At 44.9% G+C, this 20,871-nt stretch overlaps 1 protein-coding gene across 3 annotated transcripts in view; it reads left to right on the top strand.

The window, feature by feature from the left end:
• LOC121581063 (E3 ubiquitin-protein ligase mib1) overlaps window positions 1-16,641 on the top strand; it is an 85,501-nt gene extending 68,860 nt beyond the window's left edge. The window contains exons 13-22 of one of the 3 annotated variants that reach the window (XM_041896428.2): window positions 7,560-7,692; window positions 9,517-9,603; window positions 10,115-10,273; window positions 11,337-11,518; window positions 11,703-11,892; window positions 12,206-12,284; window positions 12,445-12,531; window positions 13,840-13,920; window positions 14,484-14,584; window positions 15,775-16,641. In XM_041896428.2, coding sequence (XP_041752362.1) covers window positions 7,560-7,692; window positions 9,517-9,603; window positions 10,115-10,273; window positions 11,337-11,518; window positions 11,703-11,892; window positions 12,206-12,284; window positions 12,445-12,531; window positions 13,840-13,920; window positions 14,484-14,584; window positions 15,775-15,915 — 1,240 coding nt within the window. In that variant the 3' untranslated portion in view covers window positions 15,916-16,641. Of the gene's footprint in view, window positions 1-7,559; window positions 7,693-9,516; window positions 9,604-10,114; window positions 10,274-11,336; window positions 11,519-11,702; window positions 11,893-12,205; window positions 12,285-12,444; window positions 12,589-13,839; window positions 13,921-14,483; window positions 14,585-15,774 lie in introns of all 3 variants that reach the window. The other 2 variants (XM_041896427.2, XM_041896426.2) reach the window with 2 other exon arrangements.
• Window positions 16,642-20,871: the final 4,230 nt, after the last annotated feature.

The raw sequence follows: 20,871 nt of genomic DNA, 5'->3' as shown, positions 1-20,871 counted from the left end.
CGTAAGAAGCATCTCAAGGTCCTGGAGTGGCCTAGCCAGTCTCCAGACCTGAACCCAATAGAAAATCTTTGGAGGGAGCTGAAAGTCTGTATTGCCCAGCGACAGCCCCGAAACCTGAAGGATCTGGAGAAGGTCTGTATGGAGGAGTGGGCTAAAATCCCTGCTGCAGTGTGTGCAAACCTGGTCAAGACCTACAGGAAACATATGATCTCTGTAATTGCAAACAAAGGTTTCTGTACCAAATATTAAGTTCTGCTTTTCTGATGTAGCAAATACTTATGTCATGCAATAAAATGCAAATTCATTACTTAAAAATCATACAATGTGATTTTCTGGATTTTTGTTTTAGATTCTGTCTCTCACAGTTGAAGTGTACCTATGATAAAAATTACAGACTTCTACATGCTTTGTAAGTAGGAAAACCTGCAAAATCGGCAGTGTATCAAATACTTGTTCTCCCCACTGTACATACCCCAACCAGAAGCCATGTATTACAGGCAACATCCGCACTGAGCTAAAGGGTAGAGCTGCCGCTTTCAAGGAGCGGGACTCTAACCCGGACGCTTATAAGAAATCCCGCTATGCCCTCCGACGAACCATCATACAGGAAAATAGTCAATACAGGACTAAGATTGAATCGTACTACACCGGCTCTGACGCTTGACGGATGTGGCAGGGCTTGAAAACTATTACAGACTACAAAGGGAAGCACAGCCGCGAGCTGCCCAGTGACACAAGCCTACCAGACGAGCTAAACCACTTCTATGCTCGCTTCGAGGCAAGCAACACTGAAGCATGCATGAGAGCACCAGCTGTTCCGGATGACTATGTGATCACGCTCTCCGTAGCCGATGTGAGTAAGACTTTTAAGCAGGTCAACATTCACAAGGCCGCAGGGCCAGATGGATTACCAGGACGTGTACTCCGAGCATGTGCTGACCAACTGGCAAGTGTTTTCACTGACATTTTATACATGTCCCTGACTGAGTCTGTAATACCAACATGTTTCAAGCAGACCACCATAGTCCCCATGCCCAAGGACACTAAGATAACTTGCCTAAATGACTACCGACCCGTAGCACTGACGTATGTAGCCATGAAGTGCTTTGAAAGGCTGGTCATGGCTCACATCAACACCATTGTCCCAGAAACCCTAGACCCACTCCAATTTGCATACTGCCCCAACAGATCCACAGATGATGCAATCTCTATTGCACTCCACACTGCCCTTTCCCACCTGGACAAGAGGAACACCTACGTGAGAATGCTATTCATTGACTACAGCTCAGCGTTCAACACCATAGTGCCCTCAAAGCTCATCACTAAGCTAAGGATCCTGGGACTAAACACCTCACTCTGCAACTGGATCCTGGACTTCCTGACAGGCCGCCCCCAGGTGGTAAAGGTAGGTAACAACACATCTGCCACGCTGATCCTCAACACGGGGGCCCCTCAGGGGTGCGTGCTCAGTCCCCTCCTGTACTCCCTGTTCACCCATGACTGCATGGCCAGGCACGACTCCAACACCATCATTAAGTTTGCCGACGACACAACAGTGGTAGGCCTGATCACCGACAACGATGAGACAGCCTATAGGGAGGAGGTCAGAGACCTGGCCATGTGGTGCTAGGATAACAACCTCTCCCTCAACGTGACCAAGACAAAGGAGATGATTATGGACTACAGGGAAAAAAAGAGGACTGAGCATGCCCCCATTCTCATCGACGGGGCTGTAGTGGAACAGGTTGAGAGCTTCAAGTTCCTTGGTGTCCACATCACCAACAAACTATCATGGTCCAAACACACCAAGACAGTCGTGAAGATTGCACGACAAAGCCTATTCCCCCTCAGGAGACTGAAAAGATTTGGCATGGGTCCTCAGATCCTCAAAACGTTCTACAGCTGCACCATCGAGAGCATCCTGACTGGTTGCATCACCGCCGGGTATGGCAACTGCTCGTCCTCTGATCGCAAGGCACTACAGAGGGTAGTACGTACGGTCCAGTACTGGGGCCAAGCTTCCTGACATCCAGGACCTCTATACCAGGCGGTGTCAGAGGAAGGCCCTCAAAATTGTCAAAGACTCCAGCCACCCTAGTCATAGACTGTTCTCTCTGCTACCGCACGGCAATCGGTACCGGAGCGCCAAGTCTAGGTCCAAAAGGCTTCTCAACAGCTTCTACCCCCAAGCCATAAGACTCCTGAACAGCTAATCATGGCTACCCGGACTATTTGCACTTTCCCCCCACCCCATCTTTTTACGCTGCTGCTACTCTGTTAATTATTTATTTATAGTCACTTTCACTCTACCTACATGTACATATTAACTCAACTAGCCGGTGCCCCCGCACATTGACTCTGCACCGGTACCCCCCTGTATATAAGCCTCCCTACTGTTATTTTATTTTACTTCTGCTCTTTTTTTCTCAACACTTTTTTGTTTTTTTTATTTTACTTTTTTATAAAAAAATTAATGCATTGTTGGTTAAGGGCTGTAAGTAAGCATTTCACGGTAATGTCTACACCTGTTGTATTCGGCGCATGTGACAAATAAAATTTGATTTGATTTAAAACATCTCACACAGCCTACATATCAGTACATACACACATTATCTAGGACTAATAAATAGTACAGTACAAATTACAATACAAGATATATAAAATTGCTTTTTTTTCTTCACAGTTCCCTTTGTACAGTAAGTTATTTTATCTTTTTTTTTTTAAACTGGTTTTATTGACCACTAGTTCGAATCCAGGCTCTGTTGTAGCCGGCCGCGACCGGGAGACCCATGGGGTGGTGCACCATTGGCCCAGCATCGTCCAGCGTAGGGGAGGGAATGGCCTACAGGGATGTAGCTCAGGCCAATAGACCACTGCGCCACTCAGGAGGTCAATAAAAACAGTTTTAAAAAACATTTCCAACGGGGGGCCAGTATGAAAAAAACATTTACAAAATAATGTATGCACTCACTAACTGTAAGTCGCTCTGGATAAGAGCGTCTGCTAAATGACTTAAATGTAAATGTATTGCTAGCTTGAGTTACCTGGGGTGGAAGAGTTACATGTAGTCATGGCTCTATTTAATAGTGTGCATTTCCCAGCCTCTGTTCTGGACCTGGGGACTGTGAAGAGACCATGTTGCATGTCTTGTGTTGTACCGATGACAGTTCGGTACCTTCAACACATCAATACCTCGCACAAAGACCAATAGTGATGCAGTCAATCTCTCATCAACTTTGAGCCAGAAGAGACTTACATGCATGTTACTGGCACTTTCCCTCTATTTACATCTAAGTGCGTTACATGCTGCTTTGTTCTGGACCAACTGCAATTTACCTATGGCCTTCTTTGCCGCACGTATTCCAGGTGCGACAAAACTAGGGCCTGTAGGACCTGTCTGGTTGACTGAGATGTCAAGAAGGCAGCGCAATGTCCTATCATGGACAGACCTCTATGTTTTAGCAACCACTGAGTCTATGCTTTGACCATGAAAGCTTGCTATCTAGGATTACACCTAGCAGTTTAGTCTCCCCAACTTGCTCAATAGCCACATTATTCAATAATGGATCTAAACGAGGTTTAGCATTTAGCGAATGATTTGTCCCAAAAATGGTGCTTCTAGTTTTTGAGATATTTAGTATGTTCTTTCTTTCGTCATTCATCCTCCCCTTCTTAAAAAAAAAAAAAAGTATTGCCTCTTCGGCAAATAGCTAACTGCATTGCAGCAGTGCCTGCCTGGCTGGGACATTAATATTAGTGTCCGCCCATTTCACCCAGCGTGGTAGGGAGCCTGTCAATCTAGTCAGCCTCATAGAGCTGGAAAGAGAGAATACCTATCTTTGGCATGATAGCTTCTGTAAAAGTCCTCGATGGCGCTGTCCATGCAGTGTGCAAGTGCGACCTCTATCTATCTTTATGGTCAGGCTTCTTCTTACTGGAGAGGCTCTCCTTTCTATCTCTCTCCACCCCAAGCAGCACTAATAGACCAGTGCAGCACAGTGCCGCAGTACCACCTAGCAAACACCAGAGGCCACTAGTCTGCTGCCAGGCCCTAGTCACTATAGTGGGGGACCCGGGACTGGGGAGAAAAGATGGGCTGTCATTGGTTAGGTTGTCTGTTGAGTAGATTTTTCGACCAATCCTGAGGGGGGAGAACTAAGGTTAGTGCTATCCGGGATCCTTGGAATGTCCCTACCCAAAACCTTAAGATTAACCCTTATCCTTACTGTAACTTTAAGTTTACCTTAATCCTGAAGTCTATTGACACACCCGTGCTTCAATCTAAGTAACATAAATGCCCATCAAAATCCGTCAGTTTAAGCTAGAGATGTTTTTTTTTGCACTGGCTGCGTCTCAATCCACCGCATCTGCCTCTGTTGGCCTTCCGCATCTGCAGTGGAAGGTGGCCGAGCTACAGCTGTGTTTGTGCATCGCACAGTTCTGCTCCCTAAATTCCCTTTCCCATCTGTGTCTCACTCACTCAATTGCGTTCTGACTGCTCCCTCTACACGCATGCTGAGTGCGCCTACAGAAATAAATGCCTATAAAAACGAACTGATGGGATACACAAGCTACATTCCTTGCCAAGTGAGGACAGTTGTATCACATTCTAAATGAACTGGTTGACTGAAGTAGGGAAATATGTGTTCCAACAATGAGCTGCAGTTTTGGAATAATTGCGTAATTTTCCACTTAGGCTACTTTGCGGTAGTCACTAGTTACCACAGACACAAAGTCAAAATAGGCTATTTTGGCAATGAGGCCCTTTTATCTACTTCCCAGAGTCAGATGAACTCATGGATACCATTTTTATGTCTCTGTGTCCAGTTTGAAGGACATTAGAGGGGTAGTTTTGCGTGCCAATGCTAACTAGCGTTAGCGCAATGACGAAGTCTATCGGTATCTGCTAATTTAAGTTTGTGCCTAAACAATGTATAGTGTAGAGAATCATTGTACTGTCTAAACCACTGTGAAATATATTTTCAATAACCATTTTCAGTTGTTTGAAGTGGGTATACAAAACTGAAAGTAAAAGACGCAAAAACTAAACTTAACGGGAAGTATAGAAATACTGCACATAGAACATATCTACTGCTTTTTAGACTTGCTTTCAATGCGATTGACAGATCTATAACTCCCATTTCTGTGAATTTGGTCGGGTCGCCCAAAAAGTTACATATTGCAGCTTTAACCATTTTACATTACAACTTCAATGGGGGGTAGGGACATCCCAAGGATCCCAGATAGCAGGGACCAGAGAACAAAGGCTTTTGCGTGGGATGGTTGCCTGTGGGTCTCATGAAAACCGTAGCAGTCAAGGAGAGTGCAATTCAGAAAGGTTGACTCTCAATGTCACGCTGTAGAGAGTTCTTGGGATGAGAACATTGTGTCTTCGCTCTCAACTCAAGTGTCTTTTTCCTGTAGAACAGAGTAAAAGAATACAGCAGTCAAATATTCATTACTTCATTGTGTTAGTTTATACAATTGTTTAAATGTTCTTGAGGGAAATTTCTAGAAAGTGTCCCACGTGATCATTATATCTACTTACGAACTACTGCACTATTTCGCAGTGACCGGTCTTGACTGTTAAGGAAATTGGTAGCAGTTGCGGCTGATTGGCATCACGTTTAAGCCACGCTCTCCTGCATTAAGCATTTTAAGATGGCTGTAAGCAATGCAGGTGTGCGTAAGACAGACGCTGTGCGGAGACAGACAGAGAGAGAGACTGGGGATCAGTGGATTCTGCAGCGCTGCAGTAGGACAGCAGCCAGCTCTGCTCTGTAAAGATATATACAGTACTGCTGCTGCAGCTAGGAGGGTTCCTATGCTGATGCTATTTGTAATTACTCTAAAGGAAGAGAGAGAGAGAGAGAGAGAGAGAGAGAGAGAGTGTTGGTTTAGCAGAATCCACCCTGCAGCTAACTGGTACTCCAGAGAGCTCCGAGCCCCAAAGCCTACTGTAATCCCAGCATGTGCGTGCGTGCATCTCTACTTTCTTTCTCTATCGTTCTTTCTTTTTGTTTCACTACTTACTACATGTGCACAAGGACCTAATATCTACCTAGCAACTACTGCACTCTCTTTTCCTTCATCCGCTTGTGCTCTACTGCTTGCCTTGCCAGGGCTTTTTCAGCCATGTCTAAAGTCTTTGTGAACTTGGCTGTTGCTTTTTTGTCGCAGTTCAAAGATACAACCTACGCCATTCAACAGCCAGGGCTGGCCAAGGTGAAAAGTTTCCCAACAGAAAGTCAGTAGATATAGCCAGGTTTAGTCTTTTTGACAATAGTGACCTGGTTGACTGTATTAGGTCGGTTACGGTATTGCCTCACTACATGCAGTGTGTGTTGGGATAAGAGCCACTTGACTGGTCCGGGGACTGGGCTCTTCTAGCCCAGGCTGCTTACCCAGGGCTGGGCAGGGCAGGGCAAGAGGAGGTGGAGAGATAATTGGATGTGTGTTGGCTAGCTGAGGAAGTTTGATGGAAGACCCAGTCTGCTCAGCAGGGGGTTTGTCGCATGCGTCTCTCTGTCCTTCTACCTCTCTGCCTCTCTCTCCCACGTTCAAATAGGGTCTGCCCATATAGGCTCGTTTTCCATTGTAATTTTGCTCTCTCCAGTCCAATGTTCTATCCCTTTTCCGTTTTGGTGTGGCATCATTGCATAGTTGGCTCTCTTTTGCAAGTGCTCTGCAGATTGTCATTAAGCTTTATTCCAGTCCAGACACACTACTACTTGCCTTCTTCTCATGTCATGCAGTTTCTCATGCAGCAGCCATCTCTCTATAAGGCATGTAGCCTCCAAATGACCTTCAAACAGGAGCATAACTACTCGCTGCTGCCTCGCAACGCATCCCTCTTAAACAACCCTGTTTAAACAATAGATTCTCTCTCACACACACACACCCCATAAGGAGAGCTGACAGAATGCAGCTAAATATGGTGTAATTACCAGTTTGCATCTCAATAACGGGTTATTTTGTAGAGCTTCACCGGGAGAAGTCTTACTCTCCTCTTTCAACTGGTTTTGACTTGAGGATGTGGGTTTCTAAAATGCCATCAAGCACTTCTACAGTACTCCTCAAATATTAGCCTAAATAGAAGCTGTGGTTGTGCTACAAGCCCAAGCCCAACTTTAGCATTCAAGTAATTACCATGTAAGAATGAATGTGCTGTGGGGAAAAAACAAACCGGTGTGTGATGTTTTGGTGCACTACCATATGTCTGTAGTGTGTGTTGGTCCTCTGTGGAGTGATGCCTTTCAAGGGGCGTATCAGACTTTGAGATATAGAATGTTATATTTCCAAAATGTATCCTGGCCACGTGACTGGACCATGACTGTCTTATCCCATAGAGCCGTTAGGGGTCTAATCAAAGGTAGTGCACTAGATAGGGCATAGGGTGCCATTTGGGATGCATCCCCTAGTCATTCAGCACTGATCAATTGATTGCGCCCCCATGACCTACCTTCCTTCCTTCCTTCCTAGGATTCTGTTGTCATGCACCCACCGCCACCTTCCACTCATCCCTCTCTCTCCCTCTCGGTTTCGCTCTCTCGTTGCAGTGCCATGCGTGTGTTGCTGTCCAAGCTGCCGCGGCCCTGGATTGTTGACGAGAAGAAGGACGATGGTTACACCGCCCTGCATCTGGCCGCACTCAACAACCACGTAGAGGTGGCCGAGTTGCTGGTGCACCAGGTAGGACACATACTAACACACCACTGCTTTCAAACAGATGGTCCATAGCAGCTCTAGTCTCTCCCTCTAGGCACTCACACTCACAATAAGTGCTGGCCTCGTTCCTAATAGTCAACGCTGTATAGGTTTGTGCAAGTATAGGGGAGTTATAACTGACGTTTTTTTATTTATTGAATCGCATATTGTCCTTTTGGGTCCCTAGTGGCTCACAAGCGCTGTTAGCCTATATAACCTACTTCCTCATAGGATCATACTCGGTCTATTTCCCATCTGAGATGACAGTATTGGTGCAGACTTCTATCTTTAACGGGGCCAAAATGTAGGAAGTGGCGCTCCACCGAGCAGAGCAGGAACTGTGTTAATGAGGCCGCTATATGGAAACAGCGTGACACGAGCATTGCAGCAATGTTGTGAGAATGCTGCACTAGCTGTGGGATGGGAGAACGCCTCATGCCCTGTGTTGGTCGGGCTTAAGCTATAGCCAAGTGATATGGCCTAAAAATCAGATCTTGATTCTTTCAAAATAATGGTCAATTAACAATATACAGTATCTCTGTTTTTCTTTTCTTTTATTCTCTAAATATGCTTTGTTGCACAATTAAATATCAATACACTGCATTTCAAACAGTCAGGAATAAACTAATGAATTATGGGCTTGTAAAATTATACCTAGGCTAGATTATAAGCCTTCCACAACCTTAAGACCATAATTTTATTATTTTATCATAATAGGTTAACCTGCTTTTTTGCAGTAGTCACTGATCTGGCTATAAAAATGCCCTTTTTGTTACAAATTGAACCAGAACCATGCACATCCCCACTAATAATGACCAACGTCCTGTAGCAGGCATTATAGAAAATGTCTCATAAACAATCTCTGAAGCACAAGCCCACGTGCTAGTGAGTAACCAGCTAATCTTTATATGTAAAGTCTAGCCAACTTGGATCTATTTGCTTGCTAACAAGGCAGAACAGTTGAACTGTTATGAACACCCTCCTGTCCATATCCAACTGTTTGAACAACATGCTAGCCTGTCCACTTTGTTTAGATGTTGAAATCAAGTCACCTACCTGGATAAGAAGAGTTGCCAGTTCCTTAGATAAATGCACATTTATAAAACACAGACTAGACCTAGCATATAACCTCTGTGGCTACAATGCTGCTAGCGGTACGTGGTATCGCGTGACAGAAACTGAAGATTCATGTTCATTGACACTCCTGTTTTAGTAGGGTCTGCTCTCCGTCAATTTGAGGAGTTGAGACAGAAAAAGGGTATTGTTAGAAAGGTTAAGTTCTCCTCTATTACAGTAAGGCAATGTGTTTCGGTGTCCATATGACCGATTCTGTTGGACCAAACCTCGAATGCAAATACCGAGTTGAACCTGCTTGTTGTCAGAGGAAGAAGTGATCTTTCGTCTTTGTTGTTGTGAGTGACAGGGGGAGGGGCTTGGTGTGAGCAAGTGGTAAGATGTACACGGCACAAAAGGAGCGAAGGAGACAAGACCGAGACAACGTCATGAGAACAAGCGGACAGAAACGCGCATAAAAATGAGAAAAACAACCTTTATTCTTGACAAAGGCGTTTGGAACGTCGCGCTAAAGTATGAATTCGAATGTATTCAATAAATTGCCCAGCCCTAGCTTAAAACATGCAGTCATGCACCAAAGTACTGTAGAATACAGTAGCAGGTACACTGCAGAACCAGTGTGTGCATGTTCTACTGGAGAGTTTATACCGGAATATTTGAATGCTAACGCTCTTTCTCTCTCCTCTCGCTCTCCCCACCCCGTCTCTGTGTATTCCGTCTGTTTCCTCCTCTCAGGGCAGTGCCAGCCTGGACATCCAGAACGTAAACCAGCAGACGGCCCTGCACCTGGCCGTGGAGAGACAGCACACACAGATAGTCAGGGTCAGTCTCTCCTCACTCCTCCCTCTTTTCTACTCTCCTTACTCACTCGCTCCTCTCCTCACTCCCTCTCTCCAACCACTAATTGAAGATCTGTAGTTATCTCACTATCTGTGCCCCTGACGGTGCACTAAAGGCTGTTGAGAACATCAAAGACAGTAACCCATGTTTCATTTAAAATGGAGGATCTCCTGCTGTAGAATTAGCCCGCTATGTCCAAACTGACGTAGTGCCAAGGAAAGGAGAATGCTTTCTGGGAGGGACGTGTGAGAGGAGTAATATGGGTCCTGTCTGGGAATGGTTGTTACGTCGCCATCTTGTGGAGTGGTTGGGAAGTGCAGCTTCAGACTGGCGCAGCAGGACCACAGTCATGTGCAGGACCTTTAGCTATGATATGATGCTACACTCATTTGAATGATGATCGTACTGAAATGGGTACTGAACTGTTATACAAATAAATGCTCATTTTTATTTGGCACCATGTTCATTTGGAATGCTGTGTGTCTGTCTCCAGCTACTGGTGCGAGCGGAGGCCAAGCTGGACGTGCAGGACAAGGACGGGGACACTCCTCTCCACGAGGCGCTGCGTCACCACACACTGTCCCAGCTCCGCCAGCTGCAGGACATGCAGGACGTCAGCAAGGTGGAGCCCTGGGAACCATCCAAAAACACGGTATGGGATTAAGCATTTATATTGTATTTAATTCTTTAGAGTCTAAGACGTTGGGGGGGGGGGGGTGCGCTAAGTTGACATATGGAATTGTTTTAAGATGGTCATACTGTGGATCATTTAGCTATTTGATTTTGAATTTTAGGACCCCTTTTAGGTATAAAAAAAATATATACAAAAATGATAAAATATTGATTTTGGCCTTTACTACTAAAGCCCATAGAAACGCATTGAATAACACATTCATAAATGGCAAAAAGGACAGTCAAAAAATAAATCATAAGAAACAAGGTTTTAAAGTGTCTGCCCTAAATCTAGGAGATATATATTTTACACATATTTAACGCCTTTTTTGGGTAGGCACAAAACTACCTTCGTACTTCCATTTGTTTTTTTTAAACCGGTACCGGTTACCTTCAGACGAGTCCCGTGACACTTGTGGGGTAGTAGAGAAAAATGGAGCACACCATCGTGTTTGTGGCAGTCTCCCCTTTCCATAGAGTGGTCATAATAGTTTGTAGGCCAAACCGTTCGGACGCTACAGACGGTTAAGTGAGAAGACCAATTTTTGGGATGGCTCATGATCTGACAGACAATGCTCTAGCTCTGCCACCTTTCACCGCAGATGTGGAAGTGCGACACTGCGTCAATCGACTCTAGGGGGTTAAACAGGAAAGTCCCATTTGAGAGATATACATAAGGGGGCGGGCTTCATTGTGATTTTAACCAGCATTTCGGCTCATTACTATGCCGAGACAGCTCCTCACTCGGCTGGCTGGGCCATTTCAAAGCCCCTGTCTCCCCAGTAATATATCCTCAACATGTCTGACTCTTTCTAACCAGTGGCTAATTCAATTGTCATCTTGTAAAGTGATGCTATGGGAGAGTGACCCAGCCTCAACTTGTACAGCCCTACACACTACTTCACACATTCCAATTAGACACTGTCTGCTCTGCTCTCCTCTGTCTGGTGGAGCTGGAATGGGACAAAGACAGAGAATGGCTGAACGAATAAGGGAGACACAGAAAGAGAGTTACTGACTCGTGTGTTGGTCCTCCTCCACAGCTGATCATGGGTCTGGGCACCCAGGGAGCAGAGAAGAAGAGTGCAGCGTCCATCGCCTGCTTCCTCGCGGCTAACGGAGCAGACCTTACCATCCGCAACAAGAAGGGCCAGTCTCCTCTGGACCTCTGCCCCGACCCCAGCCTCTGTAAGGCCCTGGCCAAGTGCCACAAGGAAAAGACCAGGTAAGAAACCCTAGCCCTTTTACCAAGCCCCCCCGCCCAAACCTTACAACCCACAGTATAACATGGTTTAGACTATTTTAGATTGCGTTGTTGCGCTTCAACTAGTTGTCTCCCTATCTTCCATTTGTATCCTGTCTCCTCTTTCTCAAACGCCCTCTTCTCTCCCCCTCTCTCTCCCCTCCAGTGGCCAGGTGGGTTCTCGCAGCCCGTCTCTGAACAGTAACAGTGAGACCCTGGAGGAGTGTATGGTGTGTTCTGACATGAAGAGAGACACCCTGTTCGGACCCTGTGGACACATCGCCACCTGCTCTCTCTGCTCCCCACGCGTCAAGAAGTGTCTCATCTGCAAGGACCAGGTCCAGTCCAGAACCAAGGTACTGTTGCACACCCACCCAGCCTCAATAAAGTGATTATGTCTGTATTGGAACATTTAGGGCGGTATTCTGACTTGGGATCTGCGAGCTTTTAACTCCCATTTTCGCTCGAAGTCTCCCATTGATGTCCCTTAATGATTAAGGCAAACTGTTGTAGTGCCTCGGTAAGTATCAAGCTGTATAAGTTGCTAATGAGAGAATCAATTGATAGATGTTTTCAATCTGTTTGGGGGGTAAAGACATCCTCCAATCAGAGGTAGGACTTTCTCTTCTCTTTCCCTTCATTGACATCAGTTTTTTTGTCTCCATACAGATCGAGGAGTGTGTCGTGTGTTCTGACAAGAAGGCTGCCGTGCTCTTCGAGCCCTGCGGTCACATGTGCGCTTGTGAGAGTAAGTATATTGAGTGAACCAGCCTAGGTTGCTTCCGCTGTGCCCTGCTGAACGGGACCCTGCCTCGCTGCAAGAACTTAAGGATTTTCCAGAATCTTTGACCCGTTCTACCGGGCCTTACTGTCCTGTGATTCTGTGTTTGTTCCCTCCCTCGCTGTAGACTGTGCCAGCCTCATGAAGAAGTGCGTACAATGCCGGGCTGTTGTGGAACGCCGCACGCCCTTCGTCCTGTGTTGTGGAGGGAAAGGTATGGAGGATGATGCAGCTGATGATGATGATGATGATGAGGATGATGAGGACCTTAGTGAGTGAATCTTCCACACGTTCCCTTTTAATTCCCTTTTTTTTATCCTCCTTTTCTTTCTTGTCATGACTCACCATCCTTTTGTTTTCCCCTCCTTGTTCTGTCTGTGTTGGCTTTGGTTTTCTGATTCACGTCAGTCTTGCTCATGCATTATTTAAATGTTAATGTTGTCATTGTTTTGTGTATTTTAGTTGAATGTGTTATGTTCCCAGACTAGGACACACAGCTTCCTAATTGAGGTCATTAATGCATAATCTATGATCGTTAATTTACTCAGACAGGAACTGGCTTACCAAGTGTTATGGAATGTGTTTTAATCATAACATGTAATTCCTTCATGTCAGTTTTATAACATTTTAGCCGCATGCACTAATTTCATTAGCAGAAATTGGCCTCCATAACTGGCTATTAATTCTCCCTTAGCTGGCTCCTAAATGTATATTTGGCAAACTGCTTTCAATATCACCATCAGTCCATTTCTCCATCCAAATCAATCTGTTAGCTAAGCAGTGATGGTACAGTGTTGGTCATTTTAATGTGTGTATTTTGGGTTATGTTCACCATCCCTAGTGGTGTCTTTAAGTTGCACACAGTCTTCTATCACATTATTGTCCCTCCTTTATGACTGCACCTCACACGCAGTTCCCTTTATTTTGTTGTCCTTATTCTTTTATGTTGAGTTAAAGGGGAAACTGTTGTAAGTTCACTGATTTTATATTGATTTGCCAAAGATTCGCTTGTCGAAAGATCTTTCAGTGTGTTGCCACACAAAGTCACATATCACACACACCGATCTCTTCAAATACAAAGTACATCGTCTATCACACACAATGCCCACATGCACATTCCCCTATGTCCCTTGACATTTGAAGAGGGATGCCAACCTAGACGAGACTCTCCTAGCCTTAGTGTTAGTTAGTGTTTAATGGGGAGCACTTAAGAGTTGTCAGGTTACCTGCTGGGTACTGCTGACCCAAACAGCTTTTCTCCTGGTAGCTTTTGTCCAATAATACTACTTAGTGTGTTTGTTTTTCGACTTGGAAGGAAGCGGTTGCCTTACTCTATCTAGAAAAGACTCCTCTCCCCACACCTCCCACCTAACATCTATTTCTGATTTAATAACCTCATTTTCCTTGCCCTCCCTCTCTCTCTCGGGGCCTTTAATAGAGAGTAGACTGCTCCTCCTCAGGCCTTGTCTTGTGGAGTTGTATCTGGGGCTCCTGCTATAACACTGTGACTGGTTATTCTCAGCAGGTAGCTCTAACTCAGCTCTAATGGCAGGGGGGTCGCAGCAGGATCTGCTCCAGCCCAACAATCTGGCGCTAAGTTGGTGTAAGTATCTCATCCTCTGCCCTGGTTCAAAACTCCCCACTGCTGTCTGCCCTGCCTGGCCTAGGCCCTGCTGCCTAAACCCCCTTTCCTTTGCAGCGATCCTTCGCTGACCGCTCCACACCACACACACAGAATCGCACACGCATACAAGTACACAATTACACTGATTTTCACCATTCAGACAGGTTGTGCCCTCAAGCACTGGGCCTCGGACCATTTTCAGCCGAACACTGTCTGGGGAAGTGCATGTGTCGAACTCTGAAATCCCTGCTTGTTAAAAAAGGCCTGGATTAAAGTGTAGAACTCTTCCCAGTATGGCCCACATAGACAGGGCTGTATGATTGCTTGATTCGTTTGGCCTTTAAAGCAGCATGTCAATAAAAGGGAGGTTTGCGTTGACATTGCCACCAACAGAATGAAAGGCATCTCAATCTCTCCCGCTTGCGGTCTCTCTAGGCCGCATTAAAACGGCTCGGGGGCCACGAGTTTAAGAGCCTGCATATGTTGGTTGTTGGTTAGTTTCTCAACGTTGTGTGCGTTCTATCCTTGTTTCCCTCCTACAGCCAGCGGTAACATCCCGGCCATGCAGAGAGACAAAGACAACACCAATGTCAACGCTGACGTTCAGAAGCTGCAGCAACAACTGCAGGACATCAAGGAGCAGGTAAGCGTGGTGGTATGTACGAAAGACATGGTGATATGTACTAAAGACATCATTAAACGACATGCATCATTTTAGTTTATATACTTGGTTCAGATTTGGTTGAATTGTAATAACAAATGTTAAACAGTCCACTTTGTGTGTGTGTATGCTAGGCACATCCAATAAACGTTCACTTACAATGCCTTCAGAAAGTATCCACACCCTTGGACTTATTCCACATTTTGTTGTGTTACAGCCTGAATTTAAAATGGATGAAATTGAGATTTTGTGTCACTGGCCTACACACAATACCCCATAATGTGAAAGTGGAAGTATGTTTGGGGCAAATCCAACACAACACATCACTGAGTACCACTCTTCATATTCATATTTTCAAGCATGGTGGTGGCTGCATCATGTTATGGGTATGCTTGTCATGGGCAGGGACTAGGGAGTTTTTGTGGGGGGAAATGAATAGAGCTAAGCACAGTAAAAATCCTAGAGAAAGACCTGCTTCAGTCTGCTTTCCAACAGACACTGGGACACAAATTAACATTTCAGCAGGACACTTAACCTAAAATACAAGGCCAAATATATACTGGAGTTGCTTACCAAGATGACATTAAATGTTCCTTAGAGGCCTAGTTACAGTTTTGACTTAAATCGGTTTGAAAATCTATGGCAATACTTGAGAATGGCTGTCTAGCAATGATCAACAACCAACTTGACAGAGCTTGAAGAAAATATGCAAAAATTGTATAATCCAGGTGTGCAAAGCTCTTAGACTTATCCAGAAATATTCACAGCTGTAATCGCTGCCAAAGGTGATTCTAACATGTATCGACTCAGGTGTGAATACTTGTGTAAATTAGATTTGTGATTAGTTTCAATGATTTTGCAAAAATGTCTAAACTTGTTTTCACTTTGTCATTATGGGGTATTGTGTGTAGATGGGTGAGAGAAAATGTTGAATTCAGGCTGTAACACAAAAAAATGTGTAATAAGTCAAGGGTTATGAATACTTTCTGAAGGCACTGTAGTGTGTGGATATTAAACACCTTTTCCTTGCCCTGAGACATGGCTTTAGACTCTTTTGGCATCTATAGCCATGTCTTAGAGCAACCATTTTCCAAATACAATATGTTTATATCAGAACTGGGATGACTCCGCTGAGAGATGAGTACTAAGTGTTACTGTGTGTGTCTCTCCAGACCATGTGTCCAGTGTGTCTGGACCGGCTGAAGAACATGATCTTCATGTGTGGCCACGGCACCTGCCAGCTGTGTGGTGACCGCATGAGCGAGTGCCCCATCTGCCGCAAGGCCATCGAAAGACGCATCCTCCTCTACTAGAGTCCCAGGCTTCAGTCTCGGCCTACTACAACACCACCCCCCATCTACAACCAACCACACCAGCTGCTGCTCTCTCATCTATCTTATCTTCACTGCTCCCCTCTGTGTCTGCTAGCCCAGCCCAGCGTAGGGCGTCTTTACGTCTTACAACCAGAAAACATAGACTTTAGCATTACAATTGTGGCTCCTCTTAAAAATGGAAACCTTGTTACAAAAAAAAGCTAACATATTGTTTTGAGAGAACCTTGGTGTGGTTGTATCTCAGCTAAAAGCCTGTAGCAGACTGTAGTCTCTTGATTCCCTTGTGTCAGGAAAATTGCTTTGTTCCTCAGAATGCCCTTTCGCCTTTCTTTCTCTCTCTCTCTCGCTCTCTTACTATTCCTGTTATCATGATATCTGCGGTGGGGTTCTTGGCACACAGCCCTGTCGTGTTGGACTCTTGGCCTTGGGAAATGTAAATGCCCGGAAGACTCAACTCTTCTTCTGTTGAAGGACTGCCTCAAGCTAAATCTGAAGGCCATTTATCATTGATTCTACAACAAAACAATTTTTAACATTGTACTGAGAACATTGGTGTTGTATCTCAGCTAAAAGCCTGTAGCAGACTAGTCTCTTGATTCCCTTGTGTCAGCAAAAACTGCTTTGGGCCTCAATGCCCTTTTCTCTCTCTCACACTCTCTCGCTCTGTGTCGCGCTCGCTCTCTGTGTCGCGCTCGCTCTCTGTGTCGCGCTCACTCTGTGTCGCGCTCACTCTGTGTCGCGCTCGCTCTGTGTCGCGCTCTTTGTGTCGCTCTCTCTGTGTCGCTCTCTCTGTGTCTCACTCTCTTGCTCTGTGTCTCTCGCTCTCACGCTCTCTCACGCTCTCTCTCTGTCTCTCTCGCGCTCTCTCTGTGTTTCTCTCGCGCTCTCTCTCTGTCTCTCTCTGTGTCTCTCTCGCTCTCTCTGTGTCTCTCTCGCTCTCTCTCTGTCTCGCTCTGTCTTTCTCTTGCTCTTTCTCTTGCTCTCTCTCGCTCTCTGTGTCTCTCTGTCGCTCTCTGTGTCTCTCTCGCGCTCTCTGTGTCTCTCTCGCGCTCTCTGTGTCTCTCTCGCGCTCTCTGTGTCTCTCGCGCTCTCTGTGTCTCTCGCGCTCTCTGTGTCTCGCTCGCTCTGTCTCGCTTGCTCTCTCTCGCTCTGTCTCGCTCGCTCTCTCTCGCTCTGTCTCGCTCGCTCTGTCTCGCTCGCTCTCTCTCGCTCTGTCTCGCTCGCTCTGTCTCGCTCGCTCTCTCTCTCGCTCTGTCTCGCTCGCTCTCTCTCTCTCGCTCTCTCTCGCTGTCTCGCTCTCTCTCGCTGTCTCGCTCTCTCTCGCTGTCTCGCTCTCTCTCGCTGTCTCGCTCTCTCACTCTGTCTCGCTCGCTCTCTGTCTCGCTCGCTCTCTCTCTCTCTCTCTCTGTGTCTCTCTCTCTCTCTGTGTCTCTCTCTCTCTCTGTGTCTCTCTCTCTCTGTGTATGTGGAGAGAAACTCGTCCTTTTATCATGATATTTGTGGCGGGGTCCTTGGCACACAGCCCTGTCATGTTGGACTCTTGGCCTTGGGAAATGGCCCAGAAGACTGCCTCTGATGCTGAATCTAAAGGCCATTTATCATTGGTTCTATTATATTTCTTATGCAAGCGTATTCATAATAGAAGCTGCTGACTGGGATATTCCGTACTTTTGGAGTTAACTCAACATTATCAATGATAATTACAGTATGATGGCATGTTTGTAAAAATGCTATGTCTGTTTTAAAAAAGTTCAACTGGTCTCCTGCTATACATGCATATTTGAGGTAGGGTTATTGTTGTGACATGCTCCTCTATTGCGTGTTTAAGACCAATCAACAGCACAGGACAGGCTTCCACTAGTTGGCATGCTCTCAAGGTAGAAAAACGTCAGATTGAACGCTGTTCTTTCTGTCATGACTTTGGAGGTCCACCTCAACTCTGATAACGTAGTGATACGGCGGTAGTCCAATCACCAGGTAACACCTCATCAGCTGTACCTTGTTTACCAACCTCTCTCACTCAGTGGGGAAACGCAGCCAGGCAGCACATGTTTAGTATTGCATCACCTTTGGGCTGCAATGGTTAACTGTTAAGTACTGTAGACCCAGTAGAGATGCAAGTCAAGACAAGTTTCATTCAGCCTACTTCCTTCTCTAAGTGAATAGTATCCATCATGTACAGTCGTGGTCAAAAGTTTTGAGAATGACACAAGTATTGGTCTTCACAAAGTTTGCTGCTTCAGTGTAATGTGATATTTTTGTCAGATGTTACTATGGTATACTGAAGTATAATTACAAGCATTCCATAAGTGTCAAAGGCTTTTATTGACAATTACATTAAGTTTATGCAAAGAGTCAATATTTGCAGTGTTGACCCTTCTTTTTCAAGACCTCTGCAATCCGCCCTGGCATGCTGTCAATTAACTTCTGGGCCACATCCTGACTGATGGCAGCCCATTCTTGCATAATCAATGCTTGGAGTTTGTCAGAATTTGTGGGTTTTTGTTTGTCCACCCGCCTCTTGAGGATCGACCACAAGTTCTCAATGGGATTAAGGTCTGGGGAGTTTCCTGGCCATGGACCCAAAATGTCGATGTTTTGTTCCCCGAGCCACTTAGTTATCACTTTTGCTTTATGGCAACGTGCTCCATCATGCTGGAAAAGGCATTGTTCGTCACCAAACTGTTCTTGGATGGTTGGGAGAAGTTGCTCTCGGAGGATGTGTTGGTACCATTCTGTATTCATGGCTGTGTTCTTAGGCAATATTGTGAGTGAGCCCACTCCCTTGGCTGAGAAGCAACCCCACACATGAATGTTCTCAGGATGCTTTACTGTTGGCATGACACAGGACTGATGGTAGCGCTCACCTTGTCTTCTCCGGACAAGGTGTTTTCCGGATGCCCCAAACAATCAGAAAGGGGATTCACCAGAGAAAATGACTTTACCCCAGTCCTCAGCAGTCCAATCCCTGTATCCTTTTGCAGAATATCAGTCTGATGTTTTTCCTGGAGAGAAGTGGCTTCTTTGCTGCTCTTCTTGACACCAGGCCATCCTCCAAAAGTCTTCGCCTCACTGTGTGTGCAGATGCACTCACACCTGCCTGCTGCCATTCCTGAGCAAGCTCTGCACTGGTGGTACCCCGATCCCGCAGCTGAATCAACTTTAGGAGACGGTCCTGGCATTTGCTGGACTTTCTTGGGCGCCCTGATACCTTCTTCACAACAATTGAACCTCTCTCCTTGAAGTTCTTGATGATGCGATAAATGGTTGATTTAGGTGCAATCTTACTAGCAGCAATATCCTTGCCTGTGAAGCCCTTTTTTTGCAAAGCAATGATGACGGCACGTGTTTCCTTGCAGTTAACCATGGTTAACAGAGGAAGAACAATGATTTCAAGCACCACACTCCTTTTAAAGCTTCCAGTCTGTTATTCTAACTCAATCAGCATGACAGTGATCTCCAGCCTTGTCCTCGTCAACACTCACCTGTGTTAACGAGAGAATCACTGACATGACGGCAGCTGATCCTTTTGTGGCAGGGCTGAAATGCAGTGGAAATGTTTTGGGGGGATTGAGTTCATTTTTATGGCAAAGAGGGACTTTGCAATTAATTGCAATTCATCTGATCACTCTTCATGACATTCTGGAGTATATGCAAATTGCCATCATCAAAACTGAGGCAGCAGACTTTGTGAAAATTAGTATTTGTATTCTCATAACTTTTGACCATGACTGTACATGCTGGATGGATGAATTCACACATTATTGAGCATTTGTACAACAGTATGTCATCAGGTATGTCACAAGTTGCTGTGGAGCTGTTCTGAGACTATAGATGGTATTGTCTGTCTGTCTATTCATCCATCCTATGATTCATATAAGCATCGCTAATAACCATTGATTATTCCTGTGCCATTGCTTCCAAAAATTATTTACCTGTTAAAGACATGTTGTTTGGGGATAAGGTGCTCTTTACATTGTATTTTATTTAAATGTATTTTCTTTAAAAATATATATATAATATTGTATTGTGCTAGTGTACAATCTAATGGAAAGCTAAAACGATATAGAGGAAATGATTTTGTATTGCTGCCCACAAATAGGATTTAGAGATGTAGCTCTAACGTCTCACCTGTAATGTAGCCTCTCCCTCACACCCACACATCCTGCTTCAATATCAATGTTGAAATTGGTCTTTTATTTTGATAGACTTCCAGCAAAAAAAAAACATTATCAAAGTATTATTTTATATCTTGTTTTGTCTCTGCAAGTCTAACATGTTCTGAGTCAATAGTAAGATTGATGATGAGGATATATTTTTGTCAAGTTCTTCATGTATCATTCATGTTTTTGGGGGGTAAGAAGAAAAGGGTTCCCCTGGCAAAGTTGACACTAATACATCAGATCCCTCTGTGGAGGGAAAAAAAGGTGACCACCTCCCTCGTACATGGGTTTGCCAATGCAAACAAGCTATTTTTTAGGAAAGAAAGAAATGTACCTACCAGTTTTTATTCCTTTCACTGATCACGTTAACATTTTAAAAGCTTGAAGCACTAATATTGCTTTATGGTAGTATTGTCTTGATGCAGTTGTTATAAAGGCCGATTTTTTACCTTATTTTCAATACTTATATCTGTTCAGCTATTAAAAGGTTTCAGTAGTATTCCTTTTCCTTTTTTTGGCATGAATGTTTGATGTATGCAGTACAACATGTATCATGAATGCTGGTCACTGTATTGCTTAAAAGTGCTTTAAAAAACAAACGTATAGCTGAAATAAAGTTATAAATGAACCTTGGGACATCTACCCACAGGGACTTGTTTTTATTTGTTGTGAATATAAATTAACTGAAGGACGACAGTGTCAACTTGTTTGTTTATAAATGTTTGATGGACAACTAATTAGCATGTTGCCTTTCCCCTGCTGTGTAGGCTGG

The sequence above is a fragment of the Coregonus clupeaformis genome, chromosome 14, assembly GCF_020615455.1.
Source record: "Coregonus clupeaformis isolate EN_2021a chromosome 14, ASM2061545v1, whole genome shotgun sequence".
Taxonomy (NCBI): Eukaryota; Metazoa; Chordata; class Actinopteri; order Salmoniformes; family Salmonidae; genus Coregonus; species Coregonus clupeaformis.
This window is presented reverse-complemented; position numbering and strand designations above follow the sequence as displayed.